Raw genomic sequence first — 17,994 nt, forward strand, 5'->3', positions numbered from 1 at the left:
TATAATACAGCATAATAACAAGGAAAACAGGAACATTGCTACTTATAAACTTAAGGACTTTCAACTAGGTAATGTTACCTCAAGTTTGATCTTTTCCACCTTTAAACATTACCTAAGAAATAGGTATGATTTCAGCCTTAAAAATTCCTATAAATGTCAATGTCAAATAAGTAAATAAACATATTAGTTCCATTTCATTGAAGATGACTGATATATTTCTGCCAAGATCATGGACACCATTAACCCTACAATGGTCCTATATTTCTGTAAGGACTGTGGAATGGACAATATTATGTATTACTGTCAAAAGGATTCTTGTAAACCTTGATTCTTTTTCCTGTTGAAAACCCATAATCTGTACTTGTGACCTATAACTAATATTATAATATCAATATGTAGTGATTAATATATCTTTGCCAAGATCATGGACATCACAAACCTTACATGAGACATAAATATACTGTAAGAACTGTGGAATGGACAATATAATTGCATATTTTAATGACTTCAGTTTAAAGATAAGAATTTATATATTTCTGACAAAAGTTACTGATTATGAATGCAGCATTGAGAAGCCATTGAGAAGCTATACTTGTCTAGAAAGGCTATGCTTTAAATATCTTTGAAACTTCACCAGTTTGATTTGATTTGTAAGCCAGAATGAATCGAAGAAAAAAATCTTTACTCCTCCACATATCTCGTGAAATTTGTTCCATTAGAATGTAGGAAATCTTCAAGTTCTCAACACTAAGCCAATCGAAACACTGTTAGTTTAACTTGGTAATTAAAGAAGTGGATTTTATCTCCAGACGTAGAAATCGGAGGTTGGCATTAAGGGTCGTTAAATAACATCTGGTTGTATTTTTAAATAGTTTTCCAAATATAGACATACCAATTGAGAATCGCGTCAAATTATTGATATAAATCTACATAAAGCGTTCGAAATATCTACAATTGAAGACTTAACATCGACTATAAATCGTCACAAATGAGCCCATATTTAGTCAGGGTCGTTATTTTCGATTAGATTCTGATCACAAGTGTCAACTGTGGAATTATGGGACATCACTTCTATCAGTTATTCAAATCCCGACATAAAGACATGGCTGATAAACTGGTATCAAAATGTCATTGGACGATCCACAATTCTCAAATGGCCACTTGTAATTCATGGCTGTTCTAATAGGTAGTAATCCCCCTCATTAGATAGCGGACTATTTCTGACTTGATGATCTTACATTTAGATTTGTTTACAGAAATGATCATGATCAAATTGTTCTAATAATAGTTAAAGGATCACTGACTTACCATACTTTCTTCAAGTAAATAATTTGGCTTTACCAATATACCACAAGTACTAACATAGGCAATATATACATTCTCCTTATGCTATCACCATCTGATTTAGACAAATATGCTATCAAATATCCTCTTAGATTAAGGTTTTCTTCATATCATAATCCTTTGTATTTATTTATAGCAAATAATGACTAAGAGGCTGACCAAGCTAGGTTGGTTATAGCTTGACATTGTACCCGTCATCTATTTAACAACACACAACTTTCAATTGAACCAGTCCACACTGCATACATTCTACAAATATGAAACTTAAAGGTATGATTAGGAGCAATCAATTGTACAATTGTGGGTGCTAACCGTGCCTGTCAAATTATATCCAGTCTTGAATGGTATTCTTCAGATTGCCACGACAAATGTACATAAATTTAAAATCAACCATTGTGATCACTAGGGCATAATTTTCTTGATGAATTAATATCTTTTATCTTTCTATATTTCAGACAATCTGGAGAAGGCATTATGATGATATTATGATTAGGGTCAGATTTTGGAGTGTTGACAATGTAGGAAAGATAATAAGTTTAGCTTGTTGGATGATACAACCATCTGTTGGCTTGTATTGAAATAGTCAACATTGAAATCTGTATATAATGTAAATAGTTCTTAGAATGGTTTACTGTGCATGCCCAGTAATACTATTTACAATAACCTATATAAGGATTCTTAAGAGAAGTGGAAAAGTGGAAACTTCTTAACATCATAAGAGTTGTTTTGGACTATATGTAAAGCTAAATTAGTGAAATAACAAAATGTTTTTAAACAAGGTAAAACACAACATATTCTTCTAATCAATTTTTGACACCATTTCTAGACACATATATCAAAGACACAATGTTTTTCTTTGATGCCTTGCGTTTTAAGCTGATGTTATCCTGTCTTTGAGTAAGTCTGTAGAGAAACAGATCTGGTATGTTTTGAGTTGAGATATGTCGGATTATGTCTGAATTATTCATGACATTTGATGGTCTAGATGAATTAACCATGATCAGTTTTGTCTAACTGTCTACCCAGTGGGTCAGCCTGCCAATTATCATGGACCTCAATCCACAGAAATAGTAGATTCTGTATATTTATATTCTGAAATGAAGACTCCACAGTGAAAATTGCTCAGCACTAAGAATAATTTTTTTGAAACTGATAAGTCTACTTATAAATACTCCACAAAATGTCTGGAATATATGTCCTTATTAATCAAAAATAAGTTTTGTAAGAAAAGAAAAGAAATCTGGAAGCAGTTTATTAGCATCCAAGTCTGCATAGACAGCTCAGCATACATTTCAAAGAAACACAATGTGTCAACATGCATCCCTTCAAAGAGTCTATATAAACACTTAGTTTTAGTGGAATTGCTGGAACCACAGATGATTGATTGAAAATTAGAATGATGCAAATTGATGCTATCATTGTCCCCGATACACTTAAAAATATAGAAAACCTCTTTACAATCCCTTTAAGAGAGCCCACATATCTAATAATGTTTTTGGTTATTTAATATTTGACTGTGTAAGATGGTTGTAACGTTTAATTAAATATCAGCATGTTGATAATACTGATAACTCCTGGAAGGATTTACGATCTGTTTTTATTCCCCTAGGCTCAGAAAGAACAGCAATGTTAATGGTATAAATGAGTTGATGAACTGGCCTAGTCCTAGGAGAATAAACAGCTATTTTCTTTCTTCAATCTTAAAATCCTCATAAACTACAAGATTTATTTACTCCTGTTTGCCGAAATCTTTACCTCATTCCTAAATGAAAATTAACGTTTAGAACAAATTTTGAAAAACAATTCTTTTATTTCTTGAAAAATAAAATCATTAAACCATTTACATTACAAAAATTATCCGTTCTGAGAACAGTTCCGAGAACGGAATGGATGAAAAATTACAAATGTAAACGGTTCCAATTTGAAAACTACCGAACAGAAAATTTGGTAATGTCAACGGTCCAGCTCTCCAAGAACAGTTATTACGACCTGTTCTACAGTTTCTGTGAGCAGACAAATTTGTCTTCATCTGTGTTATAAGAACATCTAAAAGTAACTCTTTCGTGAAGAGTTCAATAAAAATGCGTCTGCGAACAATAAATCATTATATAGATAATTGCTTTTTTTGAAATATTAAAACAGAACTTGAATTGACTTCTTCCAATCATATGCATGTTGGGAACAGTTCAATAGAAAGTTCTGTTTATATATTGCTGTTTATATATTGCTGTTTATATATTGCTGTTTATTGCTGTTTATATATTGCTGTTTATATATTGCTGTTTATTGCTGTTTATATATTGCTGTTTATATATTGCTGTTTATATAAAATGTTTAAAGTTGTATAGTTTTTGATAGATTATTATTTGTTTTGTATTGCCCTGGTCATATACAACATAATTTTTGCAACACACTTATTACTTTATTATTTATACAGTACTAGATATATACCAGAATGATTATCCAACTGTTTACCAATAACACGATCTATGATCAATCTATGTTAATACTGTCACTCTACTCAACATTAATATTATAAGGTTAATATGGGATCCACGATCTTGGCAGAAATATATCAATCATTATCCTTAAAGAAACAAAGTCAGTAAAACTTACTGTTACATTCCTTACAGTCAATTATTTTAGTAGAATACTTTGTCCCAGGAAATCTATGAATTCAGCTGATAATGATCATAGCAGTAATCTTGTTTTAAAATGACTTTATGTTGATTAAATTGTAAACTTTTAATACATAAATAAATATAAACACACCTTCCTCCTACATGTGAACATAAAGTAGGATGTAAAACTCCATTCATTTCATTTTTACATGTGAACATAGCAGTAATCTAATTTTGTGACATGTGTTTTGTATACCTTCCTTGAGACTCCCCATTACTGATTTACTGTTTTTCTTTAAACTATATTTGACCTGATTTTGTTAAAATTTGTTTTCATACAGACATCTAATAGCAATTTTATTCCAAAAAGGTTGGTTATGGGTTTAATAAGTATGTATAATGGTGAAAACACTGTTTTTATGAATGTTGTTTGATTTGACATGCAATGCACAAAAAATAATTAAAGGGAAATAAATAAGGCTGTATTTCCTAGATTGTCCTATAATTTAAACAGTCAAACAATATCACTGTGACCAGTAGCTCATATCAGATTTGGATAAAAGATGTTGATACATTCACTTCAAACACAGAGTCAGTTAATTGAGCTGTCAACATCATATTCGATTCTTTAAATGTTAAATAAGATACTAATTATAAGATATGTCAAAAAAGTCTTTACCATACGCAAGTTGCTATTCAGACAGTCTATCTAATTTCTTCTGAATTGGTGTATTTTTAAATGCATTTGCAAGTTCACCTTGAAAAAAGTGAGATATAAAGAAGTGAATTCTTAAAATAATTAGTAGAAAACTTTGGAGCACAAAGGAAGGTTTGGGCATGATCATTTCGGTAACTACCTTTACCTTTCCAATATTTACCAGACATCATTGTACTCAATATAACATAAAAGCAAGGCAGAGTAAATATCAAAAGCTTTGATTCCATATCATAATGTTTGATACAGAAATTGTGGAATTACCTAAAGTATCAAACTCAAATAATTAATGCAGAATCATTCAACTCTTGATGAGCTATAAATATTTCACATCTTCGGCATTGTGGTTAATTTCATAACATTGAAAATATATATGTAATGATGTAATGCTATGATTAATAAAAACCAGAGATATTTCCAACATCTACGAATTAGTCTTGTTATCAGATTTACTACCAGAGCAGTCTTGCCATGATATAAACTTGTCAAAACCAAACACGTAAAGTGAACACAAAGAAGAACATTGATTTGTAGCTATTCTATAGTGGCCATTCTTCTGAGAATTCAAACAGTTCTAAGAACAACGCCTCATAATTGCTTGGTCATATCCAAAGCTGACCTAGAATTCTCAATGGAATATTTGCAGAGTTCTGGACATGACAGGAATGAAATATTTTCTATTTAGGAAGCTCTTCTGATTCTATATTTGGTTTGGGGTCAACTGTGACAATTATAACTTCAACTCTGCAGAGACTCCATGTTTGATTTTGTAGCTAAATGTTGTGAAAATTCAGTGTTTTTGACATGGTTGATAGTTTGTATTACTTCATCCTGAATGAATCAACTATTAAATTTTACTCTGGAGAATAACTGCCATTGACATAATTTACAAACAGATCAAAACCTTGTACACATTGTCTTTATAATAGGATAAGATTGGAATTCATTGAGACTTCGATTGCATTGGGAAATATCATCTCAATATATGCCACCCACAATGTAATCAGCTTCAATGTAAACACTTGCTCAACTTAGTGCAAAGTATGTTCTCCTATCCCATCTGACAATGGCAGCAGTATTTACATTCATCATCCCAGCCAATTCCTCCAAAAATCAATTGAAGTTTTTCTTAGGTTCATCACAAGACTTGTGTACATAGATGAGATCTGCTTGCAAAGGTTATTTATCACTGAACAAGTTCTCTTTCAGAAAAAAGTTGGTATTCATGTACCACAAAAGACAATGATATTTCTTTCAAAGCATGTCAATGTGCAGAATAATCCTTAGGTTTAAAGCATCAAATCAAGATTAATGATGCATATTATATTTCACAAAATACAATATGATACTTCTGTTTTTAAGCTATTAGAATGCAGCAGATGTCAGAAGTGTGCAGAAATTCAATGATGATATCCATTAATACATTACTGGCAATAATTTCTTGCCATCTCATCATAAATCATCCTCTACAACATTACATTCACTGACGTTTTTAACTTTTAAAAGTGCTGAAATTGATCGTAAGATCTTCGACATTTTCAAATCAGTTGATTGGCTCCGTTATCAATAAAACACCACTCAGCAGGTTGGAGTTTGATAACCAAATCCAAATATGGCTTCACTTTTTAATAGCCATTTTCTCAACTCAATCTGGCCAAGAGGCACTTTATTTTATTACTTATAGACTCGTGAATAATAAAATAATTTTTGTAAAAGTCAGATAACGGCAGAGATAAATAGCTAGGTCTATGTTTGGACATGTTTCACTCTTTCATAAGACATGCTTTTACTGGACAAAACTTTAAAAGATAATTCCTTCATTTATTTTTGTCTGCGATTTAGAAAGGAGAAATTTAGTGAAAAGAAGGCGGAAGACATGTATATAGATCTCTATTTGTTAATTATCATGATTTTAGCCTTTTTTCAGGTCAGGAAGCCAGTGGTAAATTAAGATAATTATATGGACATGAAAGAAGACTGAGGATTAAAGTTTGGCCAGAAATGTAGGGAGAAATGGAAGACAGACTATTTACAGAGCAATATTTTAAATCAGCTCCATGTGAATATACAGGTGACAACAAAACAGATGAGTACAACAAGAGATCATTCTTATGAAATGAAATGTATGGAGTTTTACGTTCTACTTTTCTGCACCATTTGGGATAATGAAGATGGGCAATGATTAGCCTGCTCTTTTTCAATTTTTAACTGTCAAGGGACTTTTAATATGCACAGCCTGTAACACACAGGGCTTCGGTTGATCACTCTTAAAACATCATGTTTCTTTAATGTTCGACAAAGTGACCAGGTTGTTATTAGTAAACAAGTAATTTTATCATTTAAAAAGCATGTAAGGTAGTTTTTATGATCATCCAAAAAGGAAAGAAGAAAAAAAGTGTTGTTGTTTTTAAGGCAAATATTATCAATCTAATATGAGAACTTTCAGAATTTTTTCAACTATTGAAATATAAATCCCCTTTCAATATTGCTATATCCATTCACATGGTTTCCATATATAGACATGTTGTTTCTATAAATAGTTTAAAATTGATGTGACTGGCGTTTCATGTGATCTTTGATAGCTAAATGAACCTTTTCAATCTCAGATTTTACGACCTCTTAACTTTCAGACATAACCATCAGTTTTATAAATTCTATCTAAAGATTAGATTTGTCGCATGGAAGGATCAAATACTGCTGTTGCTGGATTGAAAATCTTAATGGATCAAAAAATACAGAAAAAATAGAAAAATATAAGAATATGTGACAGAATATTATTACATAATCACAATATGGAAAGCTTTTGTACATGAAAGGCTTATTTTGTGTAGAATTAATATTTATTAGAAATATGTGTTTACATATTGATCTATATGTAAAGTAGTTGTTTTGTAAGCTGTTAGTATTGTATAGTTACTTGTGTATTATATGCATTTGTTGTACATCATATAACACCAATCTGTATCATATGTTTCCTGAAAATAAACATTTAAAGGAATAAAATTCTGACTTACTGTCCTTTGCCACCAGTGTGTGTTATAGCTTTAAATGAAGCATCCTCTTCAGTAGGGAAAGCTACATCCACAGAACTAGATCGTATTTGTTTATGCTCATCCGATCTCCGATCATCAAATGATCCTTTCCTTAAAGGTTTCGGACTTAGTTTAGGCACAGCCATGTATGCTGCGTCCATAGAAGATGACCGTTGTTTCACCACAGGGACATGTAAAGTCACAACATTCTTATAATCTAACTGATCTGTTTTTGTTTGTGTTGGTACAGGACTGGCCGAGGCAGATCTAATCACTATCATATTCTCCTGATCATTTTTATCGTCACTTTCTCCCTCACTGGATAGAGTATCGTCAAGATCAGACAAATCTGTTGAAGAACAATCACTAAAACTTCTTGACCTTCCAAACTGTAAATTATGAGGCTCCGATTGTGCACTTGTTAAATCATGTGCTCGCTTCTCCTGAGCCAATGTCTCCATATGAAGACAATGCATACATATTCTTGGAATATCCAAAGATGACCTCCTTTTCTGATATTTTGGTAACTTTAAATTTTTGTTATATTTCTCTTCGGACACATTTTCATCAGAAGAAGCACTCCAAGTTGGAGAATTATCTAAAGAATTGGATCTAGAATCTCCAAATGGAACTTGTAATAGATTGAATCCACTTTGCTGCAAGCTGCTTGAATCAAAACTGGAAGACCTTCCACGATTTTCAAACGGAACTTGCAGTTGAGTAGGTTCTGGACTAGGGCAATCCACAGAAGTGGATCTCTTTTGCTTTTGTAATGGAAAACATAATTTGGGAATTTCAAAAGAAGGTGACCTAGAGCGTGATTTTTTGAAGATATTCATGATGAATTTTGTAAAATTTCTATCTATGTATTGTAAATCATTGCTGAAAGTACTGTAAACCCAAGTTTTATCCAATGGTGATTATTGATTTATTTCTCCTGGCATCATCTTCAAAACATTGACTCTTCTCTTCTTTATGGCTCCATTTACAACAAGACAGGATTACTGCCAATAAAACATTGTTTAGTGTGAACCATATTTACGCAGTAAATATAAACCAATCATACGCAGATAAAATATTGGATGTTGAATAATATAATATGAGAAAATTTGATGAACGATATTATATGGTCACACTTTCATTCATAAACAGATCCCTTTCAATTATTCTCTCATAAAATACAGCACTACTTTCACTTGCAGTTCAAAGTTCCATCATAAAAATGTCAAACTGGTGATATTGCTTTCTTTATGATAGGTTTTCACTGGAAATAAAAGATATATTTAATATGGGGGGGTAAAAGGGCAGAAAGAGAAATTATCCGGTCATTTAGATCTTCAATTGCCAAAACATATTTCAATTTTTAGATGATAATTGTGTTGCTCTCAAAACTGTATACTAAATCTGACAATGGACAAGTCTCAAACTTTAAAATAATTCAAACCTGTTGGATGTTCAAACAAGACTTGTGCTGTTCAACTATAGAAAAAACTCCTCCACACTTTATCTTTTATTTTCCAAAAAGACTGACTATCACGAAACTATTTCAAAATACACTAATGTTGCTGTTTACAACTAATAAAACATCACAGCACCAGAACAAAATACACAAAATCTCAATACGAAGATCAAAATACTTGTACTATTGTGTCCTTGATAACAATTTACCTCGTAACTTAAAGTATGTTCAGAATAAAAACAAAATGATCCAAATCCAGAACTTGAACCCACAGGATTTTTTACCCCCTCATAATGAAATAGATAGGTATAACTATTTTCCAGTCTGAATATAATTACTATCACACCTGAATATACCAAATAAAATTGTCATGAAAGCCATACAAATGACTTGACACGTCTCATAACAATTTTAATATATAAATCAAGCCTGGACTGACAGCTACATTAATTGTTTTTTTTCATGTGGCATTAACAAAACTGAAATGAAATACAACCAACAGTTTGCAGTGACATGATGATATTACTTTTCTGAACAACACAAGTGAGGCAGAACAGAGCAGAGCAGGGCCTACTACTAGGATCATCCCTATCAGAGACATCACAATGTATTGGTATTTTGATTTTAAGATACAGTATGCAAATCAAGGTATTTCATGATATTTCCATCTTCCACACATAGACAAATTCACACACCTCAATAATTGCTATAATCAAAGAGCACACCTTTTCATTTACTCTGTGACCCCAAGCTGTTCCAATGCAAACAGACATTATGAAATCAGTCAGAAATATTAATATTTAATGTATATTCTATACTATCTGTGAAACTAATGTTTATTCTAGCATTCTATTATTTTACCTCACCACCATAATTTTTAAATGTGCTTCAGTCCCAGGGTCAAAGTTCAAGTTGACCCAGACCAAATTGTCATTTAAAATATAAATCTTCATTATCTTAGGAAATTTTAAATCATTTATCATTCTTAAATAAAGACCAGACCTTCATTACTTCAAAAAATCTTTTGTTAAGAAAATTTTATAATACTTCTCAACTAAATTCTATTACAGAATTTTCTGAAGAACAATCACCTGTTTCTGCATCAGCCTCTGAAATCCAGTCTGAGACAATATTCACTATTCCTTTAACCTTATTTCAGAATAAAAAATATATACTATTCAGTTTCTTGATACTGCAAAAATATACTGCATGTTAGACAATTAGCATTCACCTACTAGCCAAATTTGACACATCTAACTTTTGACAAATCGCAAAAAATACAACCTGGCAATAGGACAGGGAATTTTTGCACATTTAACCTTTACATTAGTAGGTAACCTGTAGCCTATGATAGAGAATATTCACAATATATAACAAATTCATTTATTATAACATACTGTCACTGACCTGCAACCAACTGTGTTAAAACCAACTATAAACACAATTAAAGGGATATGTCGTCTTAATTAACATTTTTAGCTGATCTTAGTTTCAGCTACTTATAACACTGAGCAGAATGAAAAGCTGATTGCACTTTTCATCTGAATGTACACATATAAAAACAACTTGCACCAACAGAGGTTACAAAAGGTTGTTTACTTTTCCCCAACAGAAATTCAAATTCATCTGATACAACTTAATTGTGGGCAGATTCTATTTAACATATTATATGCCTTTTAAAAAGTGATACAGGTAATTAAATACTGCATCCCTTTAACAAGTTCTCATTTTATGATAATTTTATTCACCTTATCTAAAATGTCATTAATTATAACAACATTTCAAATTATGTATATCACAAAATTAATAAAATAAGATAAAAAAACAATTAAATCTGAATACATTATTAACTTATCTAATGATTAGCTATATCATCAGCATATTAAGGTTATGTTAGAGAATTTTTAAATTTGTTTTTTCTTCTTGGCATTACAAGAAAAATAATCCATTAAAAGCATGGGCCTAGGACTTGGTGATATTGGAATATCTTTTTGAAAGCATACTTCTAGTCGCAGCTTGTCAAAACATCTAAGTAGCAAATCTGATGTTTAAAGCCAAATACTTTCCAAACATAACTTGCATCTAATTTTCAAAAAGTTTCAAGTTATGCACTGATGGGGAATACAATAATATGTTCATTTCCAATGTATTCAACTGAAAGCATAAGATTTTTAAAAAAAAACACTAGGATAATAGTCTTGTCAAAAAAAATTGAATATCACTGCTATGGTAGATTCCCCAAAATTCCAGAGAAACTCTTATAGAACGATGAAAGTCAGATACAATTCGTAATATTTTCCTCCAAATTGCATCATCAATGAATTTTAACAGCCAAGACTAATACCATAACTTTTATGAGCCTATTATCATTTCATCTTCTTCAGCCGAAGCAATAAGATGTATTTAAAGGTTATGAATAATGATAGAAATATTGGTAGTAAATTGGTAGAGAATAATACAATAATATGAATAGACCCGTAAAACAGTCTGATGATATGTTTATTAACTCATGAATGAAATTTTGATGCCATTTTATTCTCAAGTCTATGATAGGACGAGGAATCGAGAAAAATGAAACTGAGTTTTACATCTTCTTTACCATATTACATGAAGAATAACATAAACTGAAACTTTTTAATCTCTCAATTTGTGCTGGATCAAATACTATAACTGCCAGAGATTTTAGACTATAACTCTTGTAGAGTATCCTTCTTATTTAGTACAATTCAATAGAGATCACCCCTTGTAATTTTGACAAAAATATAAAAATATAGGGTAGGTATGGAAATTGGCTTCGAAAGTTAGTGGAAGATTTAGACTCAGTCATTTCTCTAATACTATAAAACATAGTTTGACCAAAAATTTAGGAAAACCATTCTGCATTTTGTTTCCACTTTTTCAAACACCTTGAAGGTCAGACAAGGATTAAGATTCAATACCTAAATTTATCATCTTCATCATAAATAAATCAAGACTAATATCAGACTTGATGAGATTGGCAGAAGAGAAAATATCTTCAGGCCATCTTTTGTTCCTGATAAACCTTCCCTAGACATAAATATAATCACTTTTATTATCAATAATCTATCACAAATATTCAATTATCTCCCTTAGTTGATCTAGTGATAACCATTGATGTACTCAGTGTATTCACATTAGAGCTTTTTCATCTGTATTTTTTCTGCCTTATAAGATTTGAAGGATGCCAAAATACATATTGAAATATGTCTTAATTTATCAAGTATTTTGTAGATGACTGTTTGAAACTTCATATAACTATATATGACGCGAAATTACCTTTCGAGAAAAAGGCAAAAAAACTATTTGTACACGTATTTTGTTAAAATTTTTTTTATTATTTTTTTTTACCGCTATACATGGTTTTCATTCTTTGAAAATATAAACCTCATATAACAATTTGAATTCTACAGCCTATTATACAGTATACGAGGTTTTCATCCGCAGAATAGGGAAAAATTAAGCCTCGTATATTAATATATTTTACGAGGTTTTAAATCTGACTGTTTATATACGTGTTATTTAGTTAGTGCTTTTTGAGTTATTTACAATCAAGCTAAGAATACGAAGTTTTGATCACAAGATCTGCGCTTTTAGGAGCTTTCGAACGGTACCAAAAAGTCAAAATGACCAAATATGACATATACGAGGTTTCCAGTGGTCACCCACGATATGTCTATGTCATTCTTACTTATCTCTGATCACAGCAGGGAAATTGTCTAATTCAGTAAGAAGCTTGATATCTTCCTTCTTTACTGTGCAAAATTTTAATCTTAATTTTATCCATTTTTGCAACTTGTGATGGGGAGACTTTTCACATTTGAGATTTCTCCTTCCATAGAATTCTGAATAACGGTCAAAAAGTCACCAAAACTAATCAGTATCAATGTCTTAACGTTTCCTGAAGTATCACAGGATATAGAACAACATCTCATTGAAAAGTCTGTAAATTTGCGGAAAATTAAGATAAGACATTTTTCAGCTACTACCCAGACCTAAAATTTAGCGTGCGCTAATTTAACAATGAATTTGATTTGACTTTACGAGTAATTCTTGGACAGACAGGATAATTAAACCCAATGTAACCAAATTATCATAACATACAGTCTGAACTGGTAAAATAAGTCGGTCATTTAAACATCAATACAACATCAGCCCATGGATATCATTTTAGCTATATAGCTTGTCTGGTTGGAGTTCTTATACCTCCCTCTTCAAAAGAAAAAAATGGGTTCACAAGGATCTTTCTACTGGCTGGTCCTCTCATTTGCATCTCAGTGAACTGGAATTATGAGTGAAGATGACTTATTCATTGTTAGCAGACGTGCACATGCCAATGACATACAGAATCCACGACATAATGACATTACCCACCAGCTCGCTCTAACCAATTGTGCTAAAAACACCATGAAGAACAAACCCTTGTTGTACATATTATGCTGTTATAATTTGGATAACAGTGTAAATGCCACTCCAAGACAGTTGCTCCTACACATTCTGTAAGCTCTGATCAATCAAAGGGTGATTGTAATGTAACAAGTACTATTTCTAACAGAAGGCACTGACACAAGAGGTTTTTTTTATTTAAACAATTGTTTCGTCACAGATCAATGTGTGCATTTATATAAGCAAAGCGCCTACAATGATTTGCCTACAATACATATTTATCTTAGCAATTTGCAAAAGAGCATACCCAAAAAGACCAAATCGTGGCTCACAAGGCTTTTGTACGATTTGTTTGAGATTCAAGATGGTGGGCAACATTGACAACAAGTAAACAAATTTAGAGAACCTTTCTAAGAGTATAGGAATAAAGACAAAAATGTTATTTTTACCAGGGTTTGAAATTTTATAACAACAAAGAGAAAGACATTATGCAAATTATATTCAATTGGCAGATTTAACTGTTGAATAATCAGTGTATTATTGTGAAGTAAACAAGTAAACACGTAAACATTCAACTCAGTTATACCGATTGTTATTTATTTAAGGCGATTTGATTTGTACCACATGCTGATTATCAAAGCGATTTGCTTAAACAAAAACTCAGGTTATTTGTAAAAACCTTGTAAAATAGAAAATGTTAATGTTTTGTCTATGTTTTGTGTAATTTGCTATGAAGCTGTGAAGGTAAGGAAGCAATTGCTATAATTGGTACTATTTAGTGGCGGTATCTATGGTATGTGATTACTTAATTATACCATTTCACACTGGTTATCTTAATTATAGTATTATCAATAGTCCATTTCTAATACCAACCTCATTTCAACTGTCTGTCGATATGTTAGATAAAGATATTTTTCAGTGAGTTGGCAAATGCATTACAACAGAATAATAAGAGCTACTAAAGTCTGTTTGATTGAATGCAATAAGTAGAATAACTTTTTGAGACCAGGGATGATCATACAGTTAATGTAGGCAAGAACAACCTTGTTACGTTTAAAGGGACAGATGCACTATTTTTTTTTTGACCAATCATACTTTAGTCATGGAAACAGGAATTTGTTAGCTAAGACAATTAGTTCACAGCTCACCATTGAAATTTGAACCTCCAAATGTGTGACCAGAATTATCCGCATTCGAATGTTAAAATGACGACTTGTGATTTTAAGTACTCTGTGATATATAGAAATGACATAGTTAGAAATAATGAGTAAGACAATTTACATATATTCAAGACTCAAATCAAACCACCAAAATGGCACAAATGTCCCTTTAATTTCAAATGACAGAAGCCATAAAAGTAGTAGTTTAAATAGGAAAGCATAACCATTGAATGCTGGGAACTTACAACAAGCTATAGTAGGATGTGCTTATAAAGTATGGCATCGCCTCAATCTAAGATGCAAACTAGACAAAAACTGTTGTGTAGGTTTCAGCAGGTTTTGATATCGGGAAATGGCCCAGGTTTTTGGCTGATAGAATTTGTCCTCAGTAAAATCAAACTTCCAAATGATTTTAACTAATGTTTTTAATTAAAATTATTATTAAATCCAAAGACAATTTCAAATCATAAGAAAAAAATGGCTATCAAATACCATTCCAAAACTGCACTGGTTACCGTGATCTGGAGGTTATCTAGAACTTGCTGTACAATCAGTATATTCCAGTCCAATAAGTGCAAAGAACCAATCTACCTAGTTGCACTAATTTGCCATGAAGTGGATAATTTTTATCCAATGAAAACCTGACATATGTTCACAACAGAGCTCTTATCATGATTGGTGTTCCACTAAAGCATGTCAGTTCCCCATTTCAATAACAATATTGTTAATAGTTAATTATTTAAACCACAGAATGTCAGGAACCAATTTCTTAAAAAGTGTGAAATGCTTCAGTACATATACTTAGCAGGCAATAGGAATAAAAATTCACATGGCTTTCGACTTCAGTTGGTCCATGACCTAGCCTTTTGGTACTGATCCATTTTGCATTTCCAAGTGTACAACTTGAATATTAGATAATTAGTAAATTTTCTTGTTATGGAAAATACAACTGACCAATATGCTAGCAATTCACTCAAACATAAAATCTATCTATGGCATTTTCTTAGAACTTCTTGCAAGAAGACTTCCAAAGTATCACAAACCATTTATCCAAAACCATTTGATCAGCTATTACTATGATTATGCTACTTAATAAACCATAGAAATACTGGTGGCATTTCCTTCTAAATTCTTACAAATTATGATACTTTTTACATGAAGACTTTAGATGTTTATCAAAAACATTTAATCCATAATCATTTGTTTCTGTTATTTCTATCAAACATGATGCCATTAGTTATATTAGTAATTCACCAAGACCACAGAAATATCAACTGCATTTTATTACACCATTCAACCATCTACAAACATTTCAGCCATGGTAATACTCCATTACAGCTATACTATCAGGCTATTGACATGTTATGAGTAATTCATTCTGACCACAAGAATGTTGGTAGCCATGTTGAGATTTGGTCACTGAGTTCAATACCATCAATCATGTAGTCCAGTCAGCTGGTAGAACTTTCCTCAACTACAACTTTCCATTCATAAACTCTACTATAGTAATTGATATGACACTGTTGTATATCAATCTAGCCAATTACAACTTTTAAAATTAAACTCATTTCTACACCTTGGTCAATTAATCTAACCTATTGCCAATGCAATATTGAATAAAATGAAGTTTAACACTCTGCAGTTCTTGGCTGCATAAAGCTCAGGTTGAGAAAGGTTATTTCAGTTGATGCAAATTGTGCTACCAATATTGAATCACTTTGTTACAGCAGGCCCCTTGTTAATTGTCACTTACGTTTTTACTCTAGAAAACACACCTCCCCTACCTGTCTCTCTTCAAATTATATCATATATTAACTTTTACAACCTTCAATCTAAATTAACATTCTCCAAATATCAACAATTTTGAAAACAAACTCTTTCATCTTAATTATATACTATACATCATAGTAATAAACTTACTTAAAATAACACCAATTTACATTACAGAACACAGTTGAGAAATAACAGTGGTATAGAGTAAGCATGCCCTGCTTATACCTTTAAGAACTTATTTCTATACCATTTGAATATATACCAAGATCGCATAGCATGAACAGCATGTTTTTTAGGTTCTGTTTAATATCTTTACATTGCTCTACAATTGATGCATTGAGCACTATTTTAACAGTGAAAATAGTTTATTGTATTGTAATAATACTGATACAATTAGCTACATAGATTCTCAGAATGGTACAGGTGTAACGGAGGGTAAGCATGTCCTGCCTCACTGACAATGCCTTATAACAGTACTATGAGTAAATACAAACTATTTTCACTTTATATTTCATGGTTAACTAGATTATTATTTTTACTTTGAAAACACAAACAGTTTAAGTAGTTACATAAACAGTACTAATTGAAAACACAGTGCTCAATATTATTTTATTTATTAAACCTCATTTCATCACTATTAGCCAGCTGAGAATTGTATTTTTAAACATTGACAATTTATTACATATAAATACCAGAATTTAATCTTTTCAAGCATCTTTAACTTAACATTCTGAGAATTAATCAGATCCAAGAAAAACCTCGCCTACTTATTCTACTACTTCTAAAGACAAGCTCATGAAATAAAAACTGTGAACTTGTTTAACAATTTATCCTGTACATCTTAGTTCATTCTTACAGTCCCACAACCTTCTACCTGAGTATTCTATGATAATTTATATCCCATTCTTTTTTAAATACTGAACCAATTTACCTGTATTTGAGGATTATTTGGATCATAACAGTTTTATGATGCCAACTTTCTATTTCATTTCCTAACCCACTGTACTATGTAATTTTACTGAAGAGATTTTCATCATAAACTCTAAACTCATCATCACACAAGAACTCTATATTCTTTTAATATACAGCAGATTCATTTACCTAATTCTATAGTTCGAGTAAAATAAAATACTATTTGTCCATGTCATAACTGTGATTCAAACAGTCTTATTTCCTACTACCTGAGTCAGCCACTGAAGTTCAAAATGATACTTTTCTACATCATAAACATTAACACAGGAACCTTTGAATATCCAAACCAAATCATTTACCTTATCCTATAGTTCCAGTGAAATAAAATACTATTTAATCATTTACTACTAGATATTTAAACCAATGCATTTACCTTATTCTATGATCTCCTGATAAATAAAATACTATTTAGTCCATGTTAGTACTATGATTCTACCAGTCTTACTTCCTACTACCTGAGTGAGCTACCATACTGATATGATATGATACTGTAGAGTTCTATACTATAAACAAG

At 31.3% G+C, this 17,994-nt stretch overlaps 1 protein-coding gene across 1 annotated transcript; it reads right to left on the reverse strand.

Moving 5' to 3' along the window:
* Positions 1-7,624: 7,624 nt before the first annotated feature.
* On the reverse strand, positions 7,625-8,551 carry LOTGIDRAFT_154780 (hypothetical protein; the record flags this gene model as incomplete). The annotated part of the gene is made up of 2 exons (XM_009063979.1): positions 7,625-7,655; positions 7,695-8,551. The coding sequence occupies 2 exons, from the start codon at positions 8,549-8,551 to the stop codon at positions 7,625-7,627; spliced, it is 888 nt and encodes a 295-aa protein (XP_009062227.1).
* Between the last annotated feature and the right edge of the window lie 9,443 nt (positions 8,552-17,994).

The sequence above is a fragment of the Lottia gigantea genome (assembly GCF_000327385.1).
Source record: "Lottia gigantea unplaced genomic scaffold LOTGIsca_6, whole genome shotgun sequence".
Taxonomy (NCBI): domain Eukaryota; kingdom Metazoa; phylum Mollusca; class Gastropoda; family Lottiidae; genus Lottia; species Lottia gigantea.